Below are 13,842 nucleotides of genomic sequence, written 5' to 3'. Positions count from 1 at the left end.
GATTCGACTGGAAAAGTTAAATCCGTCTTTTTAATACTAGTATTTCTTTTAAGGAAAAATTGGGGTTAAATTATTTTGTACATCATAACTTTTCTTATAAAATTGACGAACTTGGCATCATGATGTTGCAATCCTTTTTGGGGAGTTTTATGCATTTGATCAAATGAACATTGGAGGCAAAGAGCAGAAATTTAAGGGATATTTGGAAAGAAACTAAACCATAATTTTAAAAGTGTTTTTATGATATACGAGGTAAAATTGTAGAGGAGTTTGTCTCGTTTCGTAGAAAAACACTTTTCAGAATTACTTTTGAATGCTTTCCAATACCCCTTAATGAAAATGAATCTAAAAGCTTAGAAAAAGAGCACCTATGATTTGCCTATAGATTGTAGATTTATCTTTTCCAGAATCAACCCACGTACCACGCTATTTTCCAAAGCGCTCAAAAAAACAAATCCTATCACCCAAAAAAAAAAAACCAAAAGAAAAACCAATAATAAATTTTCTATTTAGTTTTGCCCTTAATGTCATTTGGAACATTAGGAGAGACAAGCATGGAAGATCTATCCATACTGATTTTTTATCCAGACCAAAGGCAGTAAGTATTAAGAAACTAATCCACTTCATCAATATTGAATTTATTACATTCAAAGAAGATTATAGAATCATCAACATACAAAAAGCTGGAAACAGAAAAGCATCCTTTCATACTTCAATACCATGAAGAATACCTTGGTTTCGTGATGGATGATTAGAAACTAAAAAATGTTGGCTGTTAAAATAAAGTGATATGGCGACAGAGGATCCCTTGTCTAATACCACTGGATGAAAAAATCGGCTAGGTGAGTCTCCAATTGGACAGAATATTATATTGAATTGTACAGACATATTGCATAAGTTGGATCCATTTTAGAGGAAAGCGCATTCTGGTCAAAATTGCTTCAATGCAAGTTTCTTCTATCCTTTCCTAGCAATGTGTATTTGATGAACAAAGTCCGTCACTAACAAGATGTTAGAGATTAATCACCTTTAAGGAATGTGCTTTGGAAAGGAGAGACAAGTTTAGGAAGAAGATCCTCAGCCTATTACAAAACCTAATAGGCACGAGATCCTTAAAAGATTGAGGGTGAGTCCCTTTTGAAATTAGAGTAACGAAAGTTTTATTCAATACTTTAAGCAACAAAAAAAAAACATATTACTAGAAAGATAAAATTAAAGCAATGATACTCCCTCCGTTCCTTATTATAAGAGATGAATAACCGAATTACGTTGATAAAAAAAGCAGTTAAAATTAATTAAGAACAATCAATATAATTTTTTTTCAAAAATGCCCTCATTAATAAGGAGAGAGAGCATGAGAGAGAATAATTAAATTATTGAAAAAAAGAGAAGTGAGAGGAAAAGAGAGTGTGAGTTGGAGACAATAAATATGGGTAAAATAGAAAATCAACACAAAAAAGTAGAGACAACTTTTAAGTGTCTCTTATATATAGGAACATGCCATAAACATCAAATGTCTCTTATAATAAGGAACGGAGGGAGTATTTTTGAGACACTGTCAAACACTAAAGGCCTATTTGACAATATGATGAAATCATGGTTTTCATATCCAAACCATAGTTTGGGTTCCAAGTTTGCCAAACAAGGGGAGAAATTAACAAACCATAGTTTTGAATTAAAATCATGGTTTTGGGTTCAAAACCATGGTTTCAGAAGAAGTGAATCCATTTTGCTTCTAACTCAAATTAGAGAGTATGATTATACCTGTTAGAGTAGATCTCAACGATAATATGACTTTAACACCCCTCAATTTTTTTTATAAACATATTTAATCTTATGCTTTATAAATATATATATACACATTAATTATATATTAATTACATTATCTTATATATTATTAATTATCTTGGTGAAAAATATATTATTAACAATTTTATTACTTCAAATTAAAATATATTATACAATCTATCTTTTATGTAATTATTATATGAACTTATGTCTTTTCTAGTAATTTGCACATATAAAAAGTGCTTCTATTAACAACTATCCAAATACTCTCACTTTATCAAAATTATTTTTTCACATAATCTGTTCTTCACAAAATCTATTCTCTCAAGAATCTATTTTTCAGAAGTTATTCTCTAAACTATGGTTTGGTTTCATCCAAACACCCTCTAAATATGGGCACTTCTCTCAACGGGGGTTTGAACATTGATTCGTTATATTGTGATGAATTAATCCCTTCTATTGGACTCAAACCCTGCTAGTGGCATTTTCTAATCTATTCGACAAATCTTCTTTAAGACTAATTTCTCTATTAATCATAAATTTGTAGTTGATGCTCAAGCTTAAAAATAGAGGAAGATAGATTACCAATTCGATTCATGATCCAAGATAATAGAGTTTAAAATGAGAGTCCATTTCTTACGTAACACAAAACCTAGTGAACCCAAAAGATCTTGATTCCAATTTTCAGAATTGATTATAACGAACTTTATTACAAGCCATATTGTTTAGAAATAATAAATAATATGTTTGAATATATACTTATTGTAATATTTTACAATTAGTTAACGCCCTCTAGATTTTTTTTTTTTTGTGGTCAAACGCCCTCTAGATTTTATTTCACAAATGTCACGGTTAATTAGCATTAAATTGGAAACAAATCGTACTAACATGCACACGTGACACCTATTGCTTTGTGCGGCTACATGTTATTTTCCTGGGATAATTAATTTAACAGGCAACTCCTCATAGTTTTATCTGATTTTTAATAAGGATTTTAGAGTTTCTTAGTTTTTTAGTCTATAAATTCTAATCATATTATTTATAATTGATAATATTCTCTAAGAAATAAATAATTGTCATAATTTTATTTTAATATTCATTTAAAATCTTAAACTAAACATAAATTTACGTTATTTATTTTATAATTATAGTTTTTATTTTTTTATAATTATAAAATTCGAATGATAACAATCAAACTTTCTAACAACAGAATATAATTGTAGTTAATTTATAATGATTATTAGAATTAATTAACAATAATTAATTATATTAATAATTTTATAATGATATAAGTATTATTAAGTTTACTAATATTTTATATTTCAATATTGTTCAATTAACTAAATTATATTAATAATTAAATTGAAAAAAATACAAAGACTTGATTTTAAATCAGGTGAAATCATAAATATCCAATAGAAAGATAAAAAGTATTAGGACAGGATTAAAAATTAGTTAAAACTATAAAGAATTGCTTATTAATTATTCATATTTTTTTAACAAAAAAGATTCTAATTTACAAAATCAGAACTAAAAAAAAATCTTAAGTTTAAATACTCTCTTTGATTCACAAAATAAGTCACTCATTACATGTGTCTCAAATTAAAATTTTCCCCCCAATTTTACCTATATTAAATGAAGTGAAGAACAAAGAAAAAATTACAAGAAATCACACTTAAGCACTAATTACAAATACAAAATTAATAAATAAAAATTAATTATTCTCCAAATGACTTATATAGTATATAAAAAAATTTCTACAAGTAATTTATGCTGTTCACAAGAAAATAACCTAAACTAAACAATTGAAACTTTATTTTTTGGGGAAAAAATGAGCAGGTGACAAGGAACAATGGCTTCAACTCAAGGTGAAACTTTGGCCACATGCTATCACTTTCTTTCTCCCTCGCTGTCAGACTCAGACTTCCCTGTCCGCAAGATTCTCCAGCGCCCACTTTAATTAATTGCATCGCTCTGAGGGCTGCTGTCTTCATTGTCATTAACAGGAGTCAGTCCGGTTTTTTAAGTGAAAAGTTTATAAATATCTTTGTTAGTATATTTTAAGTTTGAAGGCATACCTTGATCTTAATAAGCCTCCAGAAGTCAAAACATAACTCTCTTTTTTTAACTAGAAATCCTAACTCACCTAAACTTTATGTCATGAAAAAAATTATATGACGCATATAAAATTTCAGTAAAACTAAAAACAAGTAGTCTCTTTGATCTTTTTATAAGTTGAAGGAAATTAATGTAGGACATGAGAAGAATGGTGAAAAAGTTTAAGTTTTCGTGTTATGTATAGAGACTTTTTTTCTTTTTTAAAGTTAGGGTCTGGTTTAATTGCAGGAAGGGAAGGAAAAGGATTTTAATGAAAGAGAAAGAAGGTAAGAGAAGGGAAAAAAATTTTAATATTACCTTATTTGGATTAATTAGAAAGGAGAGGAGGGGAGAGATTTTAATGTTATCTTATTTAGTTCAAAAGGGTATAGGAGGAAAAATATTTGGGTTAATATAAAAAATATCTTTCAAGTTTGATTTCATTTTGATTTTGGTTTTTTCGAATTCAAAATCAAATCAAATGTTTTAGTTTCTAAATGGGCCAAATAGTCTAAGTTTTTATTAAATTATAGGAATTATTGTTTAAATGGAAAAACAAAAAACTTGAAGGACCGAAATCTATAATTTAAACTTTGACAGACCAAAATCAAATAAAGACAAACTTTGAGGGACCAAAAATTTTATTAACCCAAAATATTTTTATATAGAAAAATTTGTCCCTTACTTTATTTAAGTTGTTTTTTCCCTTCACTTTATAAAATTATACTTAATGTATATCTCCAAAATTATAGTTTATACTTATACTAAGAATATATACACCATAATAATTATAAATACTATAATTATAATATATGTACACACGATAATAAATAAACTTATTATATTAATATAATGCTCGAACCCATTCCATGTTACAATGCATGGCGGATCCAACAGACTAGATTTCAATCCTTATTTTTGGGGAAAAAAAAGGAGCACGAGATGTTCACTCTCCCTGGTTGCAGCAATCCATCATCTTCAGTCGCGTGGTCGCCGCAATGAAGAGGGCAGGAAGAAGCTCCATCGATCATTCTTTGGAGGAAGGGTAAAATGGAAACAACTTTTGTTGGACAATTTTTTGGGAAACGTTTTTACATGAATATAATGCTCAAACCCATTCCATATGCTTGGTGCATTTTGTTGGATGATTTTTTGGAAAACAATTCTCTGGGGGTGGACAATTTTCATCTGTGTAAAGGAAAATCAATTCTCACCCTTTTTGATGGAAACTCATTTTCCAGCATAGGTATACAAATGCGAAAGACATATCTGCCCCTAAAAACATACGTTATCGTTCTCTTCGTCTTCGTCTTCTCCTGCTGCTTATTCCTTTATCCTCATCTTTCTGTCTTTCCATCTCATTTTCTTCATCTTTATATCCATCACCTCTTTTTCTCTTCATGACACACAAAACGTTATATTCATTAAAAAGAAAAAAAAAATGTTGTAAAGATTGACCCATTATTCTCAACAGATAAACAAAATATTTTTTTGATTGAAAACCAAAAACATCTTCAAGAGGTACAATATACACCTAGAAGTACATTAATAAAAGTGAGAAAATGAACTTACCTACTTTTGAAGTGAAACTTGTTATACATAAAAATAGATTGGATATGCTTTTTAACAACATTTACCACAATAAAAATGCTTTCATATGAAGTAGATATGATGTTTTAAATCTGGTTCAAAATCTGGTGAGAAAAATATTTCTAACCCTTGCTTATTATTTCGATCATAACTTTAAAATTACAAAGTATTATTGAATGGGTCTTGTTGCATTAAAAAACTAGACTTAGAAAGCTTTTCAATGATAGGTTATTTACCCAATTTGAATTTAAATTGAGAAAGTTAGATCTAAATGAAAATTATCCTATTTAGTGCGTCTAAAATAGAGTATAACAGAGTATTCAAGTAAGGCATAATGAAATTTAAATTTTATACGAAAATTGGAATATATCATGTATAAATTGAAATTTCTTGATACAAATTCCCATTTACATTAAATTCCAGTAGTTAGGCTTTAAGTTGTGATAAGGAAATGAGCAAAATCAAATTGAATGCAAGAAAATTCAAATTTAATTTGCCACATCAAATTCGAATTTTTTTTGAGGAGGTTCAAAATTTAATGCAAGAAAATTCAATATCTCCCAAACTATAAATAGTTTTAAAGTTAAAATTATTCAATATAGATATGGACTCGATCAACTTTTCAATGACATCTACCTCAATTATTTAATTATACAACATTATTTTGTTTTTTTTTTAAAAACATTTGTGACATTTGGTCACTGTCTTAAAAATCAATTTGAAAATAAAAAGATATTTTTTTTGGTAAAAAAAATACAAAAACCTTTTGAATGGATTCTGTTACACTAGAAATTAAATTTAGAAATCTTTTTCAATAATAGGTCATTTTTTCCATTTAAATTTAAATTAAGAAATGCATGTCTACGAAAAATTCATATTTTCATTGACTTTATCCATATCCATTTGGATTTATAAATTGCTTAATCATACTTTATTCCTTTTTCGCTTATAGATGATTTTAACTCGTTCAAACATCTCTATTCTATTCTATTTTATTTTATTATATTATTTTTATTCATTTAATATCTATATAATTTTAATATTTATATTGAATATTCATATTTATTTATTTACATTGTAGTATATTTTTATTCATTTATTTTTTGAACTATTGAATTTTTCACTGATAATATTATTCTATAAGGTTAAAAAGTATTTTTATTTAATAATATTATATTTTTCATTAAGGGTAATATGGTAAAACTGCACAATTTTTCAATCTACTTTTATTCAACTAAACATAAAATTTTTTATCAATATATTTTTCATTCCAATGCTTACTAAATAGACCCTCAGTCAGGAATTTTTCATTCTATTTCATTCATTTTCTTTCCATTCCAACCGATTCTTTTTGCCAAATGGGCCCTAAACTCTCTCCTCTCATTCATAGGAAATCAAGCCTTTTGTTCCTATATTTTGATCTATCTACCTTTTCATTTGCTTATGGTAATGTGATTTAAAGCAATTGAAGGAAAGAAAAAGAGAACAAGTGCTTGTTTGAATTGATTGTTGAGAATTGATTTTATGCTAAACAATAACAAACCCAATATATGAATAGAACTTTGTCTGCTAAAGCATAAAAGTATTTTTTTTAAGTTCCCTCAAACTGGCAATAAGTGTCCAATTTTAATTCTTTCATGTTCAGTTTACATGAAAATTATTCCCTTTTCTTTTTTTTTTGCCCGTTAAAATCCCACAAAAAATTATGTAATGTCCAAATAACCTCTACGTACAATTTACTTCCTCGGATCTTAAATAAACGTGATAGTTGAAAGTTTTGTTTCGCTTTTGTAATTCACTTTGTCTGACAAGCTTATAATAATTCTTTTATCAAACAATCATCTTAATTATATATATTAAATAGGGTTTTTATTTATGATAGTAATTCTCAATACAAATGATTAAATCAGAAGTTTTTTTTAGAGTGATCAACACACATTTATTACAAATAATTAATTTAAATTATTTTTTAATCTTTGTAAATTAATAGCTATATAGCTCATATATTTAGGATAGGAGGAAATATTTTATGATAAATCTTATTATTAAAGATAGTATGATAAATTACTATGTTATCGTTTTAAATCCTATCACATTTACGTTATACAAAACATGCAACAAAAAAACATTGTCATCTTCTTTCAGCCATATCAAACAATGTGATAATGGCATGTATTCCCATTCTCATTCCCATTTCTATTCCTGTTCCTTTATTATTCATTCCATCATATAAAAAATATGCTTTTAGTTTTATATACAGAATATTTTTTAAAATAAAATAATTGGTACTTTAAATTCTTATAACAAAGTAACTTACATTTTGAGTCCGGACCTGCTTGTAATTAGAACTCTCAACCTTTCTTCTCTTGTTTTCTCAATTTATGTTGGTTCTATCAAGAAATGGTAATATGGGCTGAACTCGTGAATTCAACACGTAAAAAAGTGATAAGTCGAATTGAAAAAATATTAACTAATTTTGATATAGACTACTTGCCAACTTAAAACCCATTGGGGCTAGTTTGCCAACCCACATGTAAGCCCACTTTTTCCGCCCCTTAATATAGAGTTTCTGTTCTAGTTTTAATAATAAAAGAATGTATCATCTTTGCTCAAGTTAAATATAAATTTGTATTTTGTGAAAGACTTTGATTCTAAATTTGATTTCTCGCATTCTATTTTTTTAATTAAAAATATATTATATGTTTATAGTTGCAATACAATTATCATATAAAAATATAAAAATAAGTAGGATTTAGTCTAAAATATGTAATTTAATTTGAAGATTTAAAAATATAGATGAAAAATGTAAAAAAAAAAAAAAAAACCTTAAAAGAAAGGCCACTCCTGGCAGGCTCAGATTGGCTAAGTATTAGCCCGCATATGCTCTAACCCATAGCTCCTGCGTTACTGACATCTATGTTTAGAGCTGGTAAAACAATCTGGTAGTATGGATACAGGCTAGCCCACGACGATGCAGGGTCGCCTAAATGTTCTTTTTTTTAAAAAAAAGCTGGTTGAACTTGGTTTGAAATATTAAAATTAGGCTTGGAGTTTTAAATTTGAATAATGAGTTGTAAGTTGTAACAAATTAATGTGAGGATTTATATTTTAAAAAACTAACATTTTTTATAAATAATTTAACTACTTTCTTCATCCAAATTAATTAAGTAGATCAGCTATGTCTGTGTCTATGTTTTTCTTTTGATTTCATTGGACTCCTATAGCCTTCAGCCCTTCACTGGGTTTTTCAGGTGAAGGAGTCCATTGATTTGTGGATCATTTTACTTATTTTTAATAAAATTTTCTTCTCACACAACTAAAGTAAGTTACGTTTTGGTTTTACAAAGGACCATGGAGGTAGACATAAAAAATGATAATACAAATAAATGGGAAAGAGTGAAATAATGAACCATTGGCAAAAACTTGCCTTCCTCCGGATAAGGCATTTCTCTTCAAACTTTTTTGCCTCGTTATATCTTTTACTTTGGCTTTTTCCAGTAGATATAACAAAACAATATTCGAGTCCACATTAAAATATATAAATCCAACCATATCCAAATAACGATTCAAAACTCCTACAATTTCCACCCAACTTTTTGGAAATTAACTGCACTTTAAGATTATATATCTTAAACGCCTGGCACTGCCTGGTAGAAATTTGCTGTCACTAAACTATCTGTGCCTTGGGCTCTGGTGATTTATACGTCCCCATTTCCTACCTGTTTAAGAAATTTAGAGCCATGTTTGTTTAAGCAGAGAGGGGGAAAACAAAAAGAATGACCCTAAGCTACACTACGTCTTCCTCATGAAACTTTGGATTCATGGCAGATTTCCCTAGCTGGAATCAGAATCTGGGTCCGCATCCACAATATCAGGTAAATCATCATCATCGTCAGATGAACCATCATGATCCAATTTCGGTGCAAATCCCTGATCCTTGTTCAAATCTGAGGTCCTTGGCATTCTGTCGCTTAGGTAAGTTGATTCACTGTCTTTGCCGATGGAGGCTTCTTGGCTTGATTCCATTTTACTACCTGTATGAGGCACTGTGCTATCTGCAACAATCTTCTCAGGAACTGACTCAACAACTACAGATCTACAAGAAGCTTCAGCATGAGAAATGCTTGTGCAAGGTATGGGGTGAAATTGCATGGCAGATTCACCAGGGCGGTCTGATTTGTTGACATTTTCATCCTCAACAGTTGTCATTTCAATATCTGCACAAGTGGCAGTCTCGGACATCTTGCTCCTCTCAGGCTCTTTGGTGCTGGATGGGTCCTTATCTCTAGATATCCCAAAAGGCTCTTCAGGTTGCTTTGCCCCCTCGGCCAATGGCACGTCTGGCTCTGTGCCATCCTCCAGCCACTTTTGACACAAATCATCATCTGATTCAGGAGTATCGTATCCCACTTGCTGAGACCTAAAAGGGTTACTTATGTTCTGGCCAATAGCGTAGCCATCTCCAAAATTACTGAGAGCTTCACCAAAAGAATTACGACTTACAGAATAGTCTACCAATGGAAGTGCCCTTGGATGTATGAGCACTTCCAATGCTAGAAGTGCATAGGCACAAAACTCAGAAAGTTTCGTTCCAATTAGTTGTTTTCCTGCACAAATAGATTCCATGCAGTTAATAACGGTTTTGTATTTAAGTTTCAAGAAAAAGCAGATATGAACTGTTCTCATAAAAAACTTAAAAGCCAACACATCTACTTTCATACTCACGAAGTGTAAACAGTGTCTGGTTAGCATGCAATTTTCATGATCAGTCAGTTTATGGTCATCAAATTGCTGCAGAGACAATTTGAAACTAGAATATAGAGCTATGGCACAATCTGTGTGCGAGATAGTCTAGATACATCAATTACTGAAGGAGGTTGGTCTTAAAGCCTTGTTACCAGCAAAATTGTGGTGCGACAATAAAGCAGCCTTACACATAGCTTCTAATTCAGTGTTTCATGAACGCACAAAACACATTGAGATTGATTGTCATTTTGTTCGGGATAAGATTAAGGAAAATTTCATCTCAACAGGACACGTGAAATCCAGTGACCAATTGGGTGATCTCCTTACTAAAGCTTTAAATGGGGTTCGGGTTGACTATCTTTGTAACAAGTTGGGCATGATTGACATCTGGGAGTGTAAAGATATGTAGATATATTGTAGTTAGTATAGGATCAAATCAGATATCATAGGATATTATACGATAGGATATTATCTCCTATTAATGAGCTATTAATGCCTAGGACTCCTCTCTTATGTATATAATCTCCCTTTCTGATCATGAATATACATGAAAAATATATTCCATTTGCTCTCTGGTCAATAAAAATTTTGGACATAAGACCAAGGGTGACAATCTATAAAGGCTTAAGAATGGATTTCATGACTCTCATATCATGCTAACAGTGGCAAAAAATGCGCAGATAATACTGAAAAAGTATCGAGTTTACCATTAACACGAATGGGTACTAAGCTAATAATGGTGGTATAAGGCAGTATTCACCAAAATAACAGGAGGGCCAGAGTGGTACTCCAGAGACGAAATTTGAGTTACCTCCCTTGTTATCAGGGACCACCATAAGCTGTCCTAGATGGAATTAAGTTCACATACTATCTACAGTAGATTGGGGGATAATTCAATTTTTTTTGGCTTGACTCTCAAATGCTTTACAAAAAAACAACCAAGTGACAAAGCAAAAATTAGAAAACAAAACGTTGAAGAAATTGAAGCATAATATAAAATGAAGTTGAACACTTCCTCTCATCTGTAAGGTGTAAACACTGTTTCTTTTAACAGTCAATACCCAATTTTATATGACAAGAACCACTAATCTTCCTAACAGCAATTTCTACGAATATTTCTTCTTGGGAAGCATAAAAAATTTATCAATTATTTGCTACTTTAAGGAGGAATAAGAAGATTAACGATAATGGCAAGAGTTCCATATCGATGAATGAAAGTACCTCTGTGGAATAGTTGAAGACCCTGAGCTAAATGTGGGGGTCGTGCTCGAGAAAATGAGAGGAACGAGGCCAAAAGAGCACGTAATGCAGCAAGCTGCAAATCAGCAGAAGTAACAGCAGACTCCTTTTGCTCAAACGTATTTATTTCCTCACTGACCCATCCTTCAAATGAGTCAACTGCTATGACTATCAAAAGATTATCAACTTTTGACCTCCATATTTCAGATTTTAAACTGCCACCCTGTCGAAAGTGATAAAAATGTTGTGCGCAAATTAATATTCTATTCAAAGGCCCCAAAAAAAAAAAAAAAAAAAAAACGATGCAATCACTTGCATGCATTAGCCTACAAGAAAATTTTAAGATTTTTGTAGAGCTGTTAATAGAGGATTTAATTAAATGTATTTCTGTAGGTTACCAGGGGATGTATTCATATCTATGGTTTGCTGATGACACTGCCCTTTATTGGAATGAGGACGGAGAGAATTTGGTTTTGTGTGTGTGGGGTTGTTTTGCTTTTTTTTTTTTTTTTGGGGGGGGGGGGTGTTGAAGACGCCACCATTTTTTGGAGAATAAGAAGAATTCTGTATCATTAGATTAAGATCAATTTGTCAGGATTTAATGTTTTATTATGAAAATCTTCAGACACTTCCCTCCAAAGCACATTGCCCGATTCTTCAACAGCCTCTCTTTTATGTGAGATAATGTTTATAGATCTTCAGTTTGGTGTCCTTACACACTAAGTTTTTTTTTTTTTTGGGCTTTTCCGATCATTGTGATTCTCTATTTTCTTGTTCCATCACAGGATGCATTATTCTCCTATATTCTAATTCCATCCAATAATTTTTTCCCTATTAAGAAAAAAAAACAACCCAAAAAGAATGCAGGGTAAGGCTACATATAAGGAGACCAAAAGTAGGTCCAGCCCTCTTCGAAGCCTGCAAACCGTGGAAGCTTTGTTCTCTAGGCTGTCTGCCAGTCTATTACAAAAAGCAACGAAAAAGAGAAGTATTCTTATTCCTTCATTTTTTGGGATAGTAATTACTTTTGTAAATCTTAAGTCAACTAGCTAAAAGCAGAGTTAAAATTAAATAATAATGGTTATCACGAATCACTCATGCCAGCATTGTGTCAAAACAATCATTTTTTTGTAAAACTGTAGATCACCCATTTCAGATATCAATTAATCAAATGATTTTAAAAACTGTAGTTGTTTGGATAAATGAAAGTGTACAAGAAAGAATCTTTATAATTGTGGCTTGCCAGGATAGCATTGTGATTGATTTTATGACGGTTGTCTCACTTTACAGTTTGCACAAATTGATTTCACCGATGATGTGGAAATTGGGGGGGGGGGGGGAGGAACCTAAAAAGCCAATGAAGGAGGTAAACATCCATGAAGATGTGAAATATAACTTACCACAGTGATAAGAACCTCAAGCGCTTCAAGCGCAGCTATCCTCAGAGAAATTGGAGTCGCTGGATAGTTCTTTGGAGCATCTGCTGCCGAAAAGCTAACTTCATCATGCTCCTGATGCTGAAGAGAACCTGTCATACTCTTATGCTTCCTTTTTCTACTTTTTGGCTGTAGCAATGCTTTAGTAGCTGCATTTGAATTTGAAAGACTCGATGTGCCAGGACCCTTTTTCCTGATGGTACTCAAATCAACAAAGGCATTGTTGACCACTTCCTGTGCAAGGCATAAAGCCATTCCTGTTCACAATGACTGATTAGTAAACTAAAATGTTAATATTTTATTAGTACATGGAATTATTCACTTTTTCTAATTGAAAAATGTTAGCATAGAGCCCGATGGTAAAGCAATTATTCCATTGAGCTTTTAGCCACAGATCAACAACATAGTTAAACCCAATGAAAGAAAAATGGGAATTTGAAAGTACACCTCCAGTGGTTCAGAACAAGACAGTTCAAATAGCCACTCTTTGTCAACAAAATGATATCAACAGTAAGAAAGGAGACATCTCTGTAAAGAAATTGTACATACCAACACCCATGGATATAAGGAGAATTCTTGCGATGGAATAGACTTTGATTCTTAATTCTGGCAATGCACACATCTTGAAGTACATTGTAATTATTCGAGCGGTCAAGGCAGCATGTGGTAACAGTTGACTGCATTACATATATTGTCAATAAGGAGAATTCTGCAATTTTGCAAGAAATAAAATGCACAAAAGATAAATGAGGAAATCAATCACACCCAAAGTCATACATGGTATAGAGTGAAAGATGACAAGCTGATCAAGGAAAAAAAGAACCAAAAAGGAAACCAAATTACTTATCATAAATTGAAGCAATGAAAAAGGAAGAGGAAGCAAGAACGGAGAAAGCTTAAAAAGGATTTTAGTTTGGATAAAAGACATAACTGATAGACACTCCGC

At 31.0% G+C, this 13,842-nt stretch overlaps 1 protein-coding gene across 4 annotated transcripts in view; it reads right to left on the bottom strand.

Moving 5' to 3' along the window:
• Window positions 1-9,104: 9,104 nt before the first annotated feature.
• Window positions 9,105-13,842, bottom strand: part of LOC114760317 (proline-, glutamic acid- and leucine-rich protein 1) — a 33,564-nt gene continuing 28,826 nt past the window's right edge. For all 4 annotated transcript variants that reach the window (XM_028949589.1, XM_028949581.1, XM_028949576.1 and 1 more), the window contains 4 exons: window positions 13,446-13,573; window positions 12,861-13,153; window positions 11,443-11,683; window positions 9,105-10,082 (listed from right to left, as the gene is read on the bottom strand). In XM_028949589.1, the coding sequence (XP_028805422.1) occupies window positions 9,310-10,082; window positions 11,443-11,683; window positions 12,861-13,153; window positions 13,446-13,573 (1,435 nt within the window). In that variant the 3' untranslated portion in view covers window positions 9,105-9,309. The remainder of the gene's footprint in view (window positions 10,083-11,442; window positions 11,684-12,860; window positions 13,154-13,445; window positions 13,574-13,842) is intronic.

This window comes from Neltuma alba, unplaced genomic scaffold (genome assembly GCF_004799145.2).
Source record: "Neltuma alba isolate B1F8T4 unplaced genomic scaffold, ASM479914v2 tig00001633_pilon, whole genome shotgun sequence".
Classification (NCBI taxonomy): Eukaryota; Viridiplantae; Streptophyta; class Magnoliopsida; order Fabales; family Fabaceae; genus Neltuma; species Neltuma alba.
This window is presented reverse-complemented; position numbering and strand designations above follow the sequence as displayed.